This window comes from Rhinolophus sinicus, chromosome 16 (assembly GCF_057876585.1).
Source record: "Rhinolophus sinicus isolate RSI-liver-muscle chromosome 16, RSI-T2T, whole genome shotgun sequence".
NCBI classification, from domain to species: domain Eukaryota; kingdom Metazoa; phylum Chordata; class Mammalia; order Chiroptera; family Rhinolophidae; genus Rhinolophus; species Rhinolophus sinicus.
In genome coordinates, this window is record NC_142516.1 from 17,883,628 (window position 1) to 17,901,903 (window position 18,276).

At 48.6% G+C, this 18,276-nt stretch overlaps 1 protein-coding gene across 5 annotated transcripts in view; it reads right to left on the reverse strand.

The window, feature by feature from the left end:
• Window positions 1–537: 537 nt before the first annotated feature.
• COL27A1 (collagen type XXVII alpha 1 chain) overlaps window positions 538–18,276 on the reverse strand; it is a 135,744-nt gene continuing 118,005 nt past the window's right edge. For 4 of the 5 annotated variants that reach the window (XM_019754574.3, XM_019754577.3, XM_019754578.3 and 1 more), the window contains 16 exons: window positions 18,208–18,261; window positions 18,018–18,125; window positions 17,450–17,557; window positions 16,479–16,586; window positions 12,668–12,721; window positions 12,104–12,166; window positions 11,679–11,732; window positions 11,491–11,526; window positions 11,354–11,371; window positions 11,133–11,168; window positions 10,800–10,826; window positions 8,945–9,010; window positions 7,892–8,060; window positions 6,761–6,870; window positions 4,629–4,847; window positions 538–2,536 (listed from right to left, as the gene is read on the reverse strand). In XM_019754574.3, coding sequence (XP_019610133.3) covers window positions 2,390–2,536; window positions 4,629–4,847; window positions 6,761–6,870; window positions 7,892–8,060; window positions 8,945–9,010; window positions 10,800–10,826; window positions 11,133–11,168; window positions 11,354–11,371; window positions 11,491–11,526; window positions 11,679–11,732; window positions 12,104–12,166; window positions 12,668–12,721; window positions 16,479–16,586; window positions 17,450–17,557; window positions 18,018–18,125; window positions 18,208–18,261 — 1,377 coding nt within the window. In that variant the 3' untranslated portion in view covers window positions 538–2,389. Of the gene's footprint in view, window positions 2,537–4,628; window positions 4,848–6,760; window positions 6,871–7,891; window positions 8,061–8,944; window positions 9,011–10,799; window positions 10,827–11,132; window positions 11,169–11,353; window positions 11,372–11,490; window positions 11,527–11,678; window positions 11,733–12,103; window positions 12,167–12,667; window positions 12,722–16,478; window positions 16,587–17,449; window positions 17,558–18,017; window positions 18,126–18,207; window positions 18,262–18,276 lie in introns of those variants that run through there. The other variant, XR_002139439.3, reaches the window with a different exon arrangement.

Sequence of the window (18,276 nt, forward strand, 5' to 3'; positions counted from 1 at the left end):
TTGGAAATAGTAGATGGCAGATGTAATGAAGTTATGAGGTCATTAGGGTGGGCCTTCATCCAATATGACTGCTGTCCTTATACGAAGATGTGAATACAGAGACACAAAGGGAGAATGTCATGTGACTACGGAAGCAGAGATTGAGGTGCTGACCTGCAAGAAAGGAATGCCTAGGGCCCCCCCGGAAGCTACCTGTGGTATGGAACCTCCCTTAGAGACTTCAGAGGGAGCAGGGCCCTGCCAATACTTTAATTTCAAACTTCTGGCCTCCAGAACTGGAAGAGAATGTATTTCTGTTGTTTTAAGCGACCAGGTTTGTGGTACTGTTACAGCAGCCCTAAGAAACAAAGACACTATGGGACCCGGACTCCCTCACTTTTAGTGCCACCTCCCCACACACTAAGGTGCCATATCTCTCTCCCTGCCCTCCCCACCTCCCTGGGGGATGCAACAGAAGCAAGCATCCTCCCCCTGCCCTCCAGCCCTGCCAGAAAGCTCCCTCCGGGCTTTTCAAAGAAGCACACAGCCACAAGTGTGTCATTCCATTGCCTCAGTTTTAAATATTTATTTAAAATCCAGAAGGGAAAAGGAGAGATGGAACCCACTGGGGTTTTAACACACTGACATGTGGACAGAGACATAAACGAGGACAGTAGAAAAAAAAAAAAATCCAAGAACGAGACAGAGGCCAGGTTGAGACTGGCAGCGTGGGGAAACCGAGTACTGAGATGAGGCCTGAACTGCTACAAAAATGCCCTTCCATGGGGAGCATCGGGCTGGGGCCAGAGGGCTAGGGATGAAGGAAGTGTCTGGTGGGGAGCGTAGGCCAGAGTGAGGTATTAAATAATGAAAATCAAATCCAATTCCCAAAGAGACACAACTTTAGGGGAAAAAAAGACAAAGAGACTTTCACATAAAATTACCCCTTCTATAAAAATAATTCCATAGTTAAAATAACCTCAAAATCCAACTTGGGTGCTGACTGGTTCACCGATATAGGACAATTCAGGTGACACTGAATATCCCTATCATGCTGAATTTCGAGATTCCCATAATTACTCTTTCTCCTCAGTCCACATTTACACTTGGAGCTAACGGTGCTGTTTCTATAGCATTTAACGACAATAAAAAAGCAAGAGTGATGACTCCATCTTGAAAGAGAAGGGAGGACCTTAGTGGATGGCATGTGGTTTCATGAGATGGTTCCATATTTATGTTCCACCTATAAGACCAGCTCTGACCCATTGCCAATCTCGTAACTGGTTTTTTCAAGGTCAAGGCTTCTCCCAGGATTCTCCAGTCTAGATTACATCCTCCAAGACAAGACTAGCTCCCCTCCAGGACCATGAAAGGCCAAGTCAAACTCCTTTATGCTCAGGCCTCCCCTTGCCTTTAGAGGACAAACATTTCAAAGTCCATAAGTTAAAAAGCACATCTTTCTACTTCTGTTTCTGGTAGGTTTTTTTTGTCGGGGTTTTTTTTTTGTGTTTTTTTTTTTTGTTTTTTTTTTTTTTGCTTTTTTTCTGTGTTTTTTTTTTTTTCCTTTTTCCTTTCCCTACCCTCCTTAGCAGATTACCTGATGAGCACAAGGGTGATGCTAAGAAAAAAATTTTTAATTTCCCAAACTTGGTCTTTTGGAGAAGAGAGACAAATGTGGAGGGTAGCCCACATCAAACTGTTTCTTCAAAGTCTGTGGCAAAAATGGTAGCACCTTCAGAATCTTAAATAGGGATTTTTTTTTCCTTAAAAAAAAATCACATATACTACGAGACAATTGCGAGCACCAGCGATTTCACAGTGGGAGGTAGCAAACGTGGGCGCCCCCAGCCCCGAGGATCTCTATTGCTTCCCACCCCGGCTGCTCTTTCTCACCCTCTCCCAGGTGAAAAAAATAGTAACGCACCTTCTTTGTGTTTGTTTAAATAAAATATATATACTTCTTTCTTTCCTTTTCTCCTTTTTTTCATGTCTCCTCTCTAATATTGCACATCAAAGCTCCCTGGCAGGGACCAGCTGATGAGATGCCCCTTCCCTCAAGCTGGCTGGAACCGTGGGGCTCTTTGGGCAGGAAGCTGGGGAGGGAAGGGGGTGGCCACACAGCTGGGAGACAGGCCACGGGGCTCAGGCGGGTTGCAGGCCCAGCTTTCTCTATCTGGCTCTTTGGTTGGTCTTTGGAGCTGTGCTGGGATCAGTTGTTCCCAAGGACACCCCGTTCCCTGCTACCCCCCAGCCACTTCTATTGGAAAGACAACAGCTGGGGCCTGCCCTAGGATCCTCAGGCAGGTAAGCTGCCTCTCCTGGGCCCATCTGCCCCTAAGTACCCTCCCTTTGCCTCCACCTCCTCCTCTTCCCTCCCCCACAAGGCCTAGAGGAGCCAAGGGGTCAGAGGTTAGAGGAAGCATGCAGGTCCAACTTCTAGGCGGTACTGCTTCCCTGATGAGGCAGGAGGGAGGTTGTCCACGCTGACAATGGGCAGCTGCTGGGGGTCCTGGGTGCGGAAGGTGAAGAGCGTCTGACGCCAGCGGCCATCCTGGACCTGAGGGTAGAAGAAAAAGGGGACACATGTATCCATTATGGTCCTCATCATATGTCGTGCATTTTCCCAACATCTTTGCTCACAGTTTTTAATGGCCACATGGTATTTCACCACAGCAATGGCCTGTATTTGTCCATTTAGATTGCTTCTACTATTTTTATTCTTATGAGTAATGCTGTAATGAATATCATTGTATTAAGCTTTTGTGCAAATTCTTTTTTTTTTTTTTTTTTTTTTTTTTTTTTTAAAGATTTTATTGGGGAAGGGGAACAGGACTTTATTGGGGAACAATGGTCAAATTGTTGTCCTTTCAATCTTAGTTGTGGGGGGTTCTGTTCAGCTTCAAGTTGTTGTTCTTTCAGTCTTAGTTGTGGAGGGCGCAGCTCAGCTCCAGGTCCAGTTGCCGTTGCTAGTTGCAGGGGGCACAGCCCACCATCCCTTGCAGGAGTCGAACCGGCAACCTTGTGGTTGAGAGGACAGGCTCCAACCAACTGAGCCATCTGGGAGCTCAGCGGCAGCTCAGCTCAAGGTGCCGTGTTCAATTTTAGTTGCAGGGGGCGCTGCCCACCATCCCTTGCGGGAGTCGAGGAATTAAACTGGCAACCTTGCGGTTGAGAGCCCGCGCTCCAACCAACAACTGAGCCATCCGGGAGGCAGCTCAGCTCAAGGTGCCGTGTTCAATCTTAGTTGCAGGGGGCAGAGCCCACCATCCCTTGCGGGACTCGAGGAATTGAACTGGCAACCTTGTGGTTGAGAGCCCACTGGCCCATGTGGGAATCGAACCGGCAGCCTTCGGAGTTAGGAGCACGGAGCTCTAACCGCCTGAGCCACCGGGCCGGCCCTAAAGTATTCAAATTCTTAATTATTTTCCTAGAACAAATTATAGAAATAGATTTGTTGGATCAAAGGATATGTACATTTCACACACACACACACACACGAGGTATGATCAAAAACTACGATGAATGTTTAAATTTAAAAAAAAATTATTACAGTGAAAGGCACATTGCCATTAAACCCCCTCAAAATACTCCCTCTCGCTTTGAACACACTCATCCCATTGTTCTTGCCACTTTCTGAAGCAGTTCTGGAAGTCCTCTTTAGTGAGTGTCTTTAGTTGCGCTGTCGTGGCTGCCTCGATGTCCTGAATCGATTCAAAACATTTTCCTTTCATGGTCATTTTGACTTTGGGGAAGAGCCAGAAGTCGCATGGTGACAGATCCAGTGAATAAGGTGGATGAGGACACACCATAATGTTTTTATTTGACAGAAATTGCCGTACCAGAAGCCATGTGTGACATGGAGTGTTGTCATGATGGAAGATGAAGTAAAGACACAAAAGAGGACTTCCAGAACTGCTTCAGAAAATGGCAAGAATGATGGGATAAGTGTGCTTGAAGTGAGGGGGAGTATTTTGAGGGGAATTAATGGCAATGTGTCTTTTACTGTAATAAATTTTTAAAATGTAAATATTCACCGTATATTTTGATCACACCTTGCATCTGTCTATCTATCTATCTATCTATCTATCTATCTATCTATCTATCTATCTAGCTAGCTATAGATATGTATCTACTGTCCTGAAAGCCTCTACCAATTAATTTTTTCAAAATAATTTTCTGTAAAAATGTTGCTTTCCCCACATACTCACTAACATTACCTATTACCAGTTTTGTTTAATCTGATGAAACTGTTTTTTATTGTGTGTTTTTTTGACAACTTTCTGTTTCTGTCTCCCTATCCCCTGACAACCCACCCTGTTTTAGGCATTTGAAAATAACCAAAAATGTTAAGAAAAGCAATTAGCCTGGCCAGTGTGGGGGTGGACAGTAGAACTATATCCTTTTATAAGCAGACTTGCAAATAAGTACACTATCAGCTTGTAGAATTTTTACCGGCCCAGAGCTTCCCTTAGAAGTTTCCCAGAGAGGAAAGTGAATAAAGGCAAGTTTATAAAACTATTATAATAAAATTATTACACAAAAATAAAAATTATACGTATCATGCTAATATAGCATAAAATTGTTATGTACAATTTTATAATAAAAACACTTTTTCCACTTGTCTGTGTGTGAGGGGTTCCAAGAGTTACCTTGCAGCCATCCATTGACACTTCCGGCCTGAACTGACCCCCAGCTTCAAAAATCTGCCCGTTCCAGGCCCGGAAGCGCACAGCCCGCTTGGTTGGGGTCTTCCCTGTGCCTTCCTGCCACACGGTCATGTTAAGGCAGTGGATGGTGATATGCTGTGTCACCTCAGAGCTTAGCAGGTGCAGAAAATTCATCTGGACCCGGCTGATGGCAAACTCGACCTGTGAAGGAGACACAGCAGTGAGGTAGGATCAGGCCTGGCTCCCCGGAGCTCTCAGAATTCCTTACCTCTCTCTGGAGCATTTCCCAGTCATGCTCCCAGATATGTGCCCACTTAAAAGACAGGGAAATTGAGGTCTGTGTGAGCTGGTCCACAGCCCAGGACTAACAAGGAAGGGAAGGAATCAAGGTTCCTGACTCCAGAGCCAGAACTGCATCAGAAGGTCCTGATGCAATCTGAGGCACAGCCCCTCTCCATTGTAGGGCGGTGGGGTCTCTGGAGCTGAGCTGGGATCCAGAGGCCCAGAGAAGATCTTGCCTGAGATTGAGAAGCTCTTGGAGTGCAGAGGAAATGAGAAGTGTCCTCCCCATCCTTTCTGAGTCCCAAGATCCCCGGGGAGTGGGGTGGAGTGGGGTGGGGAAATGGCAGACCTGACAAACAATAGGACCGGATTTATGGCTTCAGTGGTTGCAGTGTGAGCTCTGAAGGTTGGGTTTTCTCTATTTTTGTAATGCAAGTACCTGACTTTGATCCCATCCACTTCAAAGATGGTCACCTCTGACAAACACATTGCCAGCCACACAACTGCATAAAGAGCCAGACCACTTTCCCCACTGAGGCTCTTTTGTTTCAGAGATCTTGGTGGCTTTCCATAATTGATCATTTGGGCCACTTGTTGTTTCTCCTCCGAGCTTTAAATTCACCAATAGTGTGAGCCCACAGAACCCCAGGCCTCCGCATATTCTCTCTCTCTCTCTCTCTCCCTCTCTCCATCCCTTCCCCCGTCCTTCCCTCCCTCCTCATGTGGGAAAGTGTGTGTGGCCCCAGGTGTGTTGTGTAATTCCCAGGTCCTGGAAGTAATAAACTTTATTTTTCCAAAGTTTCCTGATGGTCATTGCCAAAAGGCATCTTGCAAGCATAAGAACCACAAGGGCTGGTCCAACCACAACACTGGTTATTGATAGACTGGGACTGGTACAAACCAGTGGTTCATTATTCCCGGTGGGGATGGTGACTCAGATGGGAGGTCACACTGCCAACCTAGGTGCCAACTCTAGCTTCACCCCTCTGCCAGATGGAGTTGCCATGTGGCCCCCAAACTGCAGAGTCAGAGAGGAGAGGGCCTGCTGGACCATGAGCTCCGGCTGTAGGACCCGTGGCAAGGCTGCCATATTTCCTGTGACTCCCAGCATCTGACTCAGGGCCTGGCACACGGTAGGGACTCAATTTGGTGACCAGCTGGCTTGCCTACAGATTCCCAAACTCTGGGTCTGAGATGGTTAGCACAAGACACCCCTGGAACCTTCCCAGGGGGCTGGTGGGATGGGATGCAAGATGCTCTGGGTCCCTGCCTCCCCTGTAGCTGTTTCTCACTGTAGCACGGATCATCCCATGTATAGGACTTGCTGCAAGTATAGACCCACAATGCACAAAGGGTACCCTGGGCAGGGGAATGGTCACACCCCACTGCCACCACCTGCATTGGCTAGTTGTTGAGTCACCCTGAGCCACCAAAAATTCTCAGCCCAGAGACAGGCACCTGGGTAAGCGGGCAGTGAAATCTACTTAATATTTGCACACACAATTCCGGCCACATGTCTCAGTGGGGCCTCGCGCTGACTCATTTCGTGCTGATGGCTCATGGTTCTCCACACCAGGCCAGCTTGGCCAACGACACTGTTCTAGGTATTTGGCAGGAAGTTCTATTTGAAGTAAGAACCACGAGCATCATACAACTCAAAAGGGTTTGGAAACCACAGATTTAGAACAATTGATAGGTGAGGAAACAGGTTCAGAAAGAGGAGATGACTTTCCCAACACCATGCGGCAAGACCAAAACCTGGTGGGCTGTGGCCCAGGGCAAAGTGGAGGTAGAGAGGGCCAGCTGGTGGGGGACAGGGAGCAAATCAGTACCTTGGAGGCCGTGATGGGCTTGAGACACGTCTGTCCACCATGTGTGAAGTTGCAGGAGACTTCGATGGTGTCGGACGAGCAGCCAAGGTTTGGATCCACCCAGTAGGTACCTGCAGGCAACATGGGGTGGGGGTGTATGTATGTGGGGAAGAGCCCAGGGCTCAGTTCTGTAGGTGGACCCTGCACCTTGTGACCTGCTGAGACCCAGTTGTGCATGAAGTCAAGGGAGGTGAAGCAGAAAAGGGATCCTGTGAGTCACAGATCTCTGAGCCAAGCTCACAGCTGGCAGAGCCCCCAGAGTGGCAGACAGCTGAACACTTGACCTATTGCTACTGGGAAATTTCCACTTTACAGAGGGGACAACTGAGGTTGAGAGGCTGAGCCACTTGCCCAAGGGATTTAGGGATTATTTCGTGGGATGGCTTCTCCACCTAGGCTGGTTATCCTCCTAGGGTAGGGAGGGGCAGGAGCCAGGGTTTCCAGCCCATCCGCCAGGACGCTCTGCGGGCATCTGGTTTGCCCATTGGACTTCCAAGGGAGCCAAAGTCCCCATAGCTGAAAGAGTGGAACAATTCACCATTCATCCACTTTCTTGTGCAGCAGAGGAAGAGTGGCAGTGAGGTGGCTTGCCCCAGCTCACAGACTGGTCAGGGCCAGGGCTGACATTCGAACCCAGGTCTGTCTGTCTCCCAAGCTGTGGTCCTTCTATGGTACCACATCAACTCACAGGGAGAGAAGAGAGTTGCATGAGGTGCAGAGCACTGCCCCTTTTGGTCCCCATCCTCTCCTAGCCCTGGGGGGCTTTTGCTGTCAAAGCTCTTGTCTCATTGCACTGAAATGGCCACCCCAGCTTGCAGATCTGTGGGCTCTGGAAAGGTAGAACCACTCCTTGGTGTTTTCCCCTACATCCCCATGCCCCAGGAAGCACAAGGCCTGGCATATTGGGACTCAGTGACTGTTGAGTGAATAAATGACTGCCCATGTACCTATCTCTCCGAGGACAGAAACGGCCAGGGTGAGCTAAGGCTCAAAGGTTCTATCTCTCCCAGCTCCTCCTGGAACCCCCCTGGCACCACCCAACCCTAATCTTGGGGCAGGAAGTCCTTTTCTCAGACCCACAGACCCTCATACCATCTGCCATCTTCTGCTCACAGTCCATAAGGTCCCGGCAGACCCGGGCGGGGTTCTCTTTGGTGCCCAGGGGCGTCTTAATGCTCTGGATGAGGTTGCTGAGGTAGTGTAAGGTTTTAAAGATCTCCCCACCCTGCTCCAGCACCAGCCGGTCCGGATGGCTGTAAACCTGTCACGAGGAGAGAGGGTAGCCATCAGCCCCCTGAGGTCCTGCCCAGGCCCAAGGCCTGAGCCCCCACAGCCTCCAAGTTCTTGATACTTGGGAGACATCTCTGAGTCTCCAGGGCCATGGTTGGAACAGGGGTTGGGTCTCCCTCTGCTTAACAGAAAATGGGGACAGGGACAGACAAGTGGGGTACTACCATGAAGGACTAGAGGCTTGAGAAGAGTGGAGGGTCAGCCTGGTCTCTGGTGTAGCATAGGCGGACCTCCATGAGTGAGGCAGACGAGGTGTGTAGGACACTAGGGAATGGCCCCAAATCCTTCCAGAAGGCACTGTTGAGAGCCGACGGGGCATCAGCTTTTCCTGGCATCCAGCTCAGGGAACAAGTAGAAATGTCTGAGCTGAGGGCAGGGTAAGTTCCCCATCATGGGATGGAGGCAAGGCAGCAAAGGACACTCGCAGCAGGGGCTCGACTAGAGACCACCGGAGGGCCTCTCAGCCTGGAGTCCTGGAGCTGAGTGGACCACAGGCGAAGGTCTTAGCAAAGCCCTGTGGGATGACCGTGAGTTTCCTGCTCCTGGTGGACGGTGGGACTGAACCACAGGCTGCTGTGGGCTCTGGGCCAGGCGAGCATCTCTTCCTGACTCAGGCCAGCAAGAACTCTGAGACCCTAGGAGGGCTTTGGAGGAAAGCAAAGGGGCTCAGGGACTGGTCTCATGACCTTGAACTTGTTGCCATCCACTTGAGCCTCAGCTACAACCCTACCTCATCATCTACGGCTGTGAGATGCCCTCAAGGGCTATGAAACGCTCGGTGCAGGCCATGTGGAGGGCATTGACCACACAGGAGCCATTTTTTCCATTTCCCCCAGAAAGGGCTCTTGGCAGTACCTCTGCTCTGAGTGCTCCATTCGTGTCCATCCACGTCTGGAAAGCTGCCCCAAGGTCATCTTGTTGCTGTGCAGGGAGAAGACAGGGTGTGTATCTTGGCCCCCCCCAGGCCCACCAAGCAGGAGTGCCAGGGTCTGAACACAAGCTCTCCACCCCACCTTCCCTGCGGAAAACATGGCCGAGTCCCATGCCCTCTGTGGAACTCTGTCCCTCCCCCTCTTGCAAACAGAGTCAGAGCTGGTGGCCCTTCCACTCCCTACCTCAAGCATTTCGGTAGCTCTCCAAGGCTCTGCGCACAAGACCCACTACTGTATTTCTAAGCTCCTAAGTGCCATGCTCTCTCTAGCCATGGCGTCTTTGCACACGCTGCTCCTATCACCTGGAACACTCATCCTCCTTCCCGTGCTCCATCTGGCTAGCTCCTCTTCCAGTGGTTCTCAGCCAGGGGCAATGTTGCCCCCTAGAGGACAACTGGTACTATCTGGAGACATTCTTGGCTGTCACAGCCGGAGGAGGGAGCGCTCCTGGAATCTAGTGGGTAGAAGCCAGGGACGCTGCTAAACAACCAACAATACACAGGACAGCCACTCCCAGCAAAGAATCATTTGGTCCCAAAGGTCAGGAGGGCTGCAATGGAGAAACCTGTCCTACACTCATCATCTGGATGTCAGCTGTAGTGGGAACTCTTTCCTGATGCTTCTGCCCCCAGGCTGGGCGCGGCCCCCTTTCTCTATACTCCCACAGTCCCCAGTTTCTCGGCTGACTTGCACTGTGATATCTAACATCCCTCACATTAGGCTTGTCAGAAGCATGGCTGTAGTCTTGCCGTGAAAATAGTGCGTGGCCGACTCTGACAGTGAGTAAAACCCAGGATTGGGGTCCAGAGCTAGGACTCCGATGGTGTACTTCTCAAGTTCAAATCCAAGCCTTGCTACGTATTAACTGCATAATCTAGGGCAAGTTGTTTAACTGCTCTGCCTCAGTTCTCTCATCTTGAAAATGGGCTTGAGAATAAAACTGATAATGAACTATTGAGAGGAATAAATGGAGTTAATATATGAAAAGCAGTTTTCATGGTGTCTAGCATACAATAAGCACTCAGTAGATGAGGCTAGTATTTAAAAGATTCAAAATCCTCTAATTTTCCTTTCTTTAGCGGGAAAGGGTTTTTTCCTGGATCTCTTCACTTTCGCTTATCTGGCTTCCTTATTGATGAAAAAGACCAGGGGAAAGGAAGAGGAGAGGCCAGGTTATCCCCTTTGTGTGGACGATGCAGGAGGGCCAGTGAGAAGCTGAGGTGACAAGAGCAGAGATTCCAAGTGGCTCCAAGGGTTCCTGCTACACTCAGTTCTTCTCCTTGGCCACTTCCTGGGACGCTGTCAGGGCCTGGTTCTAACAGCCAATCAGCACAGTGGTAAAATGAGGAAGGACTCATCGTAGGGCTTGGGGAGGGGGGGCATGCTTTCAGACAGGGCCACAGTACCCACCAGGGAGGAACGCAGGGGCCCAGTGTGCACCCTCTTTAGACTCAGAATCTGATGTGGAAGAATCCTCAGCAATCAGCTGATCTGCAGCGAGTATATGAACAGGACCCAGGAGCCCAGCTGTTGGGCGTGTATTCCTGGGTTCACAGTCCGGGGCACATCTCAGCTCAAACCTGGGTTTCCCGCCTCCTGGCTCAGGGTTCTTTCTGGTGTTTCAGTGTCCAGGGTCCAATGTGGAGTGACAAAAGGACATGGGCATCCCCAGGCCCAGCTTCAGGTTCTAGCCACCATGGCCAGAGAGGGGTCAGCTGCCAAACTACCCTTCCCCAGGTCTTACCCAACTGGACAAAAGAGAATGTTCTCCAACTTACAAAGTGGATAGGGCTCCCTGGAGGACCCTGCAAAAGAAGAGTGTGGGTCAGTATTTGATGGGGACTAGATGCTAGAGTCCTGGGCGCTGCCAGGAGATTAGAGGAGCTCTCGGGGCATGAGAGGACCTGCCAAGCTGGACTCTGCTCTCCTGGAGGCCTGATCCTGCCAGGCTTGGTCTACACTCTCCTAGATGTCTATATACTGCAAGAAGCGTAAGAGTCCTGTAAGGTCAGGACCAAAACACGTGTCAACAGGCAAAGCCTTGGGTCTCCTTCAAAGGAACCCTGCCACCTGCACAGAGCTCAATGGGCACCAAGCACACAGTTACCTACCGGTGGGCCAGGTCGCCCTCTGGGGCCGGGAGGACCCTGGAGGAAGAGGAGAACAGTGAGGCACTGGTCAAAGGCCTTCATCTCTCCCCACCCTAGGCCTCCTGAAGCAGACCTAAGACCCAAGGACGATTGTGACCCTGGCATAGATGGGTACAGATGGGTACAGAGTGCCCGCCTCCCCACTCCCCCTCCCACCAGCCCTCGCACCCCAGCCCACTCACCCTCGGACCTTGCCATCCCTGGAGGAAGACAGAAGCAGGGAGAGAGAGTTAGGGGACCAGGGCTGAGCCACGCTCCCCCACATGGAATTCTCCTTCCTCCACCCCCTGTAGCACTGCCCCCCAACCCATCCACTTACCAAGTTCCCTTGGCTACCTTTGTCACCCTTCGGACCCTGCAATAAACCATGGCCCAGTGAGAGAGGGCTCAGAAGGAAGCCTCATTTCTCAGATGGGTAAACTGAGGCTCAGGCTAGCCCTGGGTCACAGAGACAATCTGGCACCAGGAAGGGGAACCAGCAGTCTTTGGCCAACTTCCCACACATACCGGGCGTCCTGAAGGTCCCAGGATTCCGAGAGGCCCAATGATGCCCTCCTTTCCCTAAAGGAGAGAGAGACACTTGTGTGTCCTTGTCCCAGGGCCTGGGGAATAGTCACAGGGAAAGGAGGGTAGAGGGCAGCCTGAGTGTCCCAAGGGAACAGAATGGAGACCTCCCCAGCCCCTTATGTTTCTTGGGGTGGCTACAAGAGTGGAGGGGGGAGAGAGCAGTTGAAAGAGAGGAAGGACGGCAGCCCAGCTGTCAGGAATAGCATAGGCAAAGGTGTGGAAGTGGAGGGAAGACGATGGGCAGAGGGGGGCTCAGGACTGAAGGAGCAGGAAGAGGAGGAGGACATACATCCCCCTGGCCGATGGCTGGCCAGCCTTGGACCTGGGCTGACTGTCCCCCTGGGACAGAGAGGGAGCAGACTCACCATCAAGCCAGGAGGCCCTCGCGGGCCCTGGATGCCTTTGAAGCCAATGTCTCCAGGAGGGCCCTGCAGGAGGCAGAGGAAGGCTGTCTGTGCCCAGTGGCCACGGGCAGAGGCCCCCGCAGCTCCCTCACCCCTAGGGTCGGGCCAACCTTTGGCCTCCTTGTCAAGAGAGGCCTTGCTGGAGAGGCCCCAGGAACAGTCACAAATGTCCACAATTATTTAGCAGGTACAAGTGTGCAGGCTCTGTGCTATGTGGTGTGTGTCTCTGGTGTTACTTCTTACAACAATCCTCTACTGCTCTTATGCCTATTTTATAGATGAGGAAACTGAGGCGTGGAGAGACCAAGTGACTTGCCTGAGGCACATAGCAGGTAAGTGGTGGGACTGGGCTTAGAACCTGGGTTGGCTGGAATGTGGAAAAGATGCTCATGCTTGATTCTGGCTACATGTCAACCCACATTGTAAGTGCTTGAGAAATATTTATTGAATAAATAAATGAAGAAATGAACAAGTAGGTGGATAGATGGGACGCCAACAGGAACAGTGTGGAGTGGGAATCTGTACCTTTGGTCCAAAGAGGCCAGCCATTCCTGGGAAGCCCATCTCGCCAGAGTCACCCTGTGGGGAGAACAGGATGAGATGGGATGAGAGGGGCCAGAACAAGGGTGCCTGGCCAGTCTCCCAGGACCCCTGGGCCTGCCTTCTCCCAGGGACATCAGCTACTCTATCATGTGAAGATCAAATGAGTATGAACAGTTCACAAACTCGATGCCAGTTCAGCCTGGGCTCTCAGAGGGCAGGTACCTGTGCCCTCTGTCAGATGAGAAAGCACAGACCAACTCAGGGATTCTACAAGGAATACTCTAGAACACTCAGTATCTCCTCTCCCAGGTCTTCAAGGAAGAGAATGAAAGGACCCACAAACTCTGCCCAACCCATCTCAAAAGCATTATTGAGGAATGACCCCTAGAAGTAACCCCATTAGCTGAGGGCCTGCTATGTACCAGGCGCTTTGCATGTACTACCCACCACACAGGCATGTTCCCATATCAGCCTGGGGAAGCACAATATGCCCTGTTCACAGATGAGAAACTGAGGCTCAGAGACGGCAGGAACTTGCTCAAAGTCACACAGCCATTCTGTTGTGCAGTGTGCTAGATCCAGATGGGAACGATCCCAGAGGCCTAGATAGTATGGTAGATGTATGCTTAACTTTTAAAGAAGCTGCCCAACTGTTTTCCAAAGTGGTCATACCAATTTTCATTCCTACTAGGAGAGTATGAGAGTTCCAGTTGATCCACATCTTTGCCGACAAAATTTAAAAATTTTCACCAATCTATTAGGTTGGTGCAAAGGTAATTGTGGTTTAAAAGGCTAAAAAAAATAAATAAATAAAAAAGCAAAAACCGCAATTACTTTTGCACCAACCTAATACTAGGTGTGCAGTAGCGTCTCATTGTGGTTTTAGTGACCATTTACCTGATGAGTAATGTATCGATCTTCTTTTCATGTACTTATATGCCATCTGTATATCTTTTTTGAAGTGTCTACCAAATCTTTTGCCAAATTTTTAAAAAATTGGGCTGCTTTTCTTATTATTGAGTTTTGCAAGTTCTTGATACATTCTAGATATAAGTCCTTTACCAAACATGATTTGTACTTTCTCCTAGTATGTGACTCATCTTTTTATTCTCTTAACAGTGTTTTTGAGGGGCAAAGTTTTTAATTTTGATGAAGTCCAATTGATCAAATTTTCTTTTATGGGCTATGCTTTTGGTGTCACATCTAAGAAATCTTCGTATAACCCAAGGTCTCAAAGATTTTCTTCTATGCTTTTTTCTAGAAGTTTTACCATGTTAGGTTTTACATTTGGTATATGATCCATGTTGAGTTAATTACTGTACATGGTATGAGGTATGCAATTGTTCCAGCACCATTTGCTAAAAAAGACTACTCTGTATTCACTGAATTGCTTTTGCGCCTTTGTCAAAAATCAGTTGTCTATATATGTGTGAATATATTTCTGGACTCTCTATTCTGTTCCTTTGATCTATTAGTATGTTTATGGCCCTACCATACCTTGCTGATTACTGTAGCCTTATAATAAATCTTGGAATCAACTGCTGGTAGTCTCCCAACTTTGCTCTTCTTTTTCCAAGTTGTTTTCGTAATTCTAGGTCTTTTGCATTTCCAAATGAACTTCAGAATCTGCTTATTATTTTCTTCAAGAATAGCCCAATGGGATTTTGATTGGGATTGTACTGAATCTATAAACCAACTTGACGAAAATTGACATCTTAATAATATTGAGTCTTTTGACCAACGAACACAGTAAATACCTCCATTTATTTAGGTCTTCAATTTATCTCAGCAACGCTTTATAGTTTTCAATGTACATGTCTTGTATCTATTGTCAGATATCTCTAAGTACTTTATATTTTTATGCTATTGTAAACAGTATTTAGATTTTTAGATTTCAAAATTCCAATTGCTTGTTGCTAGCGTATAAAAATACATTCATTTGTGCATACTGAGCTGGTATCCTGCCATTTTGCTAAACTCATTTATTCTAGCAGCTTTACTGTAGCTTCCATTGGATTTTTCTACATAGATAATCATTTCATTGACAAATGAAAAGTTTCACTTCTTCCTTTTTGATATGAATGTCTTTTATTTATTTTTCTTTCTTTACTGCGTTAGCTAGAACTGCCAGTACTATGTTGACTAGAAATGTTGAGAAGAGATATCTTTGATTTGTTTTTGCTCTTTGGGTGTGGAGGAGAGACTGTTCCATGACACGACTGCTGCCAGACCCCAAGCTGGACTGGGGTCAGAAGCGGGGAATTGCTTCCCACAAACCCCCCTTAGAGACTGTCTGATAGTAATTGATGTTCATTCTGACATAAATCAGTACCCCTTCCATGCTTTCCACTTCATGCTGGTTCCTGGAATAGGCTGTTGTCCTCACCTGGTCAAGCATGGACAGTAATTTCTCATACCTGGTAGCACTCGCGTACTAGTACCTGTGACTATTCCCGTTTATCCTATATAACACTTTGGTGGCTGCCAAGTGGTACAGGTATCCATTTAGACTTGTAGCTGCCCAAAACAGGCCTCATACTAAGTTTCCCTTAATCAACTCTATTAATCACCAGACTGGAGTAGCTAGCTTCTTTCTTCAGTTTTTCCCTGCCCTCTGCTTCCAGAGTTGGATTTTTAATTCTGGGAATTTTCCCTGGGTCTTTGTGTATTAACATTGGGAGAAAACATTCAGTCGTTCACTATTAAGTATGATGTTAAATGTAGGTTTCTCATGGATGCCTTTTATTAAGTTGAGAACGTTCTATACCAAATTCGTTGAGAGTTTTTTTTTAATCAGAAATGGAGTTGCATTTTGTCAAATGCTTTTCCTGCATCTACTGAGATGATTCAATTGTTTTTCTTTTTAGTTTGTTAATATGGTGATTATACTGATTTATTTTCAAATGTTATACCATCCTTGCGTTCCCAGGATAAACCTCACTTAATGTAGATGTACTATCCTTCTCACACAGTCTTAAATTTGTATTTCTAAAATTGTTCTAATAATTTTTATATCTACTGTATTTCCTCAAAAATAAGACCTAGCTGGACAATCAGCTCTAATGCATCTTTTGGAACAAAAATTAATATAAGACCTGGTCTTATTTTACTATAATTTTTTGCTATATTATTTTACTATAAGCCCGGGTCTTATATAATACGATACGATACGATACGATACGATACGATACGATACGATACGATACGATACGATACAATATAATATAATATAATATAATAATATAATACCGGGTCTTATATTAATTTTTGCTCCAAAAGACGCATTAGAGTTGATTGTCTGGCTAGGTCTTATTTTCGGGGAAACATGATATATTTATGAGGTATATTGGTCTGTAGTTTTCTTTTCTTGTAATGTCTTTGACATCAGGGTAATGCTAGCTTTATAGAATGTGTTAAGATGTATTCCCTCCTCTTCAATTTTCTGGAAGAGTTTATGTGAGTAGGTATTATTTCTTCCAGAAATATTTACTAAATTCACCAGGGTTTTCTTTGTGAGAAACTTTTTAACTATAGGTTCAATTTCTTTCATGGTCATAAGGCTTTTTATCTAGTTGTGACCCAACTCTCCTCATTCTGAGGTGACGATACAGATCTCATTTCTTAGCTTCCTCCCACCCACTTCACTCAGATGCTATCTGGTGTCCTGAGAGAGTATTGCTCTGCCCTTGTCACAGAGCAGGCAGGTGGCTTCTGTGTGCGCACATGTGTGAACATGAGTATTTGTGTGTGTATATGAGCGTGTGAACATGTTTATTTCCTGGGGTTCACTTACCGGCTGGCCTTTGGATCCAGGCTCCCCCTGGTTCCCAGGAAACCCTGTTCCGCCCTCTGTCCCTCGTTTGCCGGGGGGACCCAGCTGCCCAGGTAACCCACTTTCACCCTTAAAGAAACACACCAAAATGTCCAGTCAAAGGGGGAAATGGTTCTGGGGGAGGGGTGCCTAGGAGAGACAGACAATGATTCCATAGGATCAGCTGAGCTCTCAGGATGCCAGGGTTCAAATACAGGCCTGGTGGGGCCTCAAAACTTCAGCCTCCTTAAAAGGAAAGCCTCTTTCCTTACTCTGGTATTTAAGATCCCACTTCTTCCCTCTCCCACACTGCCTCGCCTTTTAATTGTTTCTTCCCAACAGATCATGCAGTTCCCACTTCCACTCCTCTACTCATGCTGTTTCTCGTGCTAGAATGCCACCTCCCCATTCCTCTTTAAATCCTCCGTCGGCCAAGGCCACCTCTCCCTCTGCCTGCTGTCCTGACAGAGGGTTCCAGCCTCTCCCCAACAAAACCTCGAGTTCAGGAATGGCAAGAGCCATGTCTGATTCATTCATCTCAATCTTCCTTCAGTATCTAGCTCTGGGCTCAGACTGACTGATGGTTGCCTCCCCCACCATGTGGCTCAAGAAAGCTTTCTAAAAAGATGCCTTGGAGGGAGGAGGGTCGCAGTGGCAAGCAACATCTACTGTTCCACAAAAGCCCACCAGAGGGCGCCCAAGCACAGCTCAACAACCAATTGAGGGACAAGGCCCTGGTGAGGGGCAGTATTTATAGCACCTGGACAAACTATCCTTTAAGTCAGGTTCAAGCTTGGGACAAGAACCCCTGAGGAAGGTCAACAATATGGACTCCATTTTCACACAGGCCCTGGGACATGGGTGCCCACGTCAGCATTGCAGTCAATACCATTATAGTTAGTACCAAGGCAGAAAGGGTGAAGGGTGGCTAGGTAGATTAACAAGTGTCTGACCTTAAATCCTGGGGGCCCCTGTGCTCCAGGTAAGCCGGCCACACCTGGATTTCCTCTCTTCCCAGCAGGGCCCATGGGGCCAGAGTCCCCATCGTCTCCTTGCTCCCCCTGTAAAGAAAGAGAGCAAAGGACGGTCTCTCATGTTTCAGGAAATGCAGCCAAGGAGGCAGGGTGGCTCAAAGCCTGGGTGGACTCTAGATGGAGCTGGAGACCGGGAGGTCCAGCTCCAGGATGGTCATACCGCCCGTGTTATGAGGATGGCTGACCAGCGGGCAAGAACAGCCGAGGACTTGCAAATAGGGAAGGGGAGGGATCTTAACAACCAGAAGCTCATCCACTGGGCAGGAGACGACTTTCTGGGTACTAGGATGGACGAGAGACAGTCAGGAGGGTCACACTCCCAGGTCCCAAGGATGAGGCGACTGCTCACACAGGGAACTTCTGGGAATGTTGGTTCTGCCCCATTCAAGTTTCCAAACCTGCTCCCTCTGGCCCTTGGCCCATGGCAGCACACCCCTGCCCCCATCTCAAATGGAGATGCCATCTGTTAACCTCGAGTCCTGCTCACCTGCTGGCCTGCTTGACCGTCCCTGCCAGGAAGCCCATCTGGTCCAGCGACACCCTCAGGACCCTGTCTCCCCACCACGCCCCGGGGCCCTGGCAGCCCCTGCAGGCCCTGGGGATACACAAGAAGCTGGTAAGGACTCCTTGGGAGGGCAGGATAGCGGGAGGGAGAGGAGCAGCTGTGGGTTACTTACCTGGATCCCCCTCCGTCCTGGCACCCCAGCCTTGCCTTGCTTTCCCTTTGGTCCCTGAAAAATCAAGGG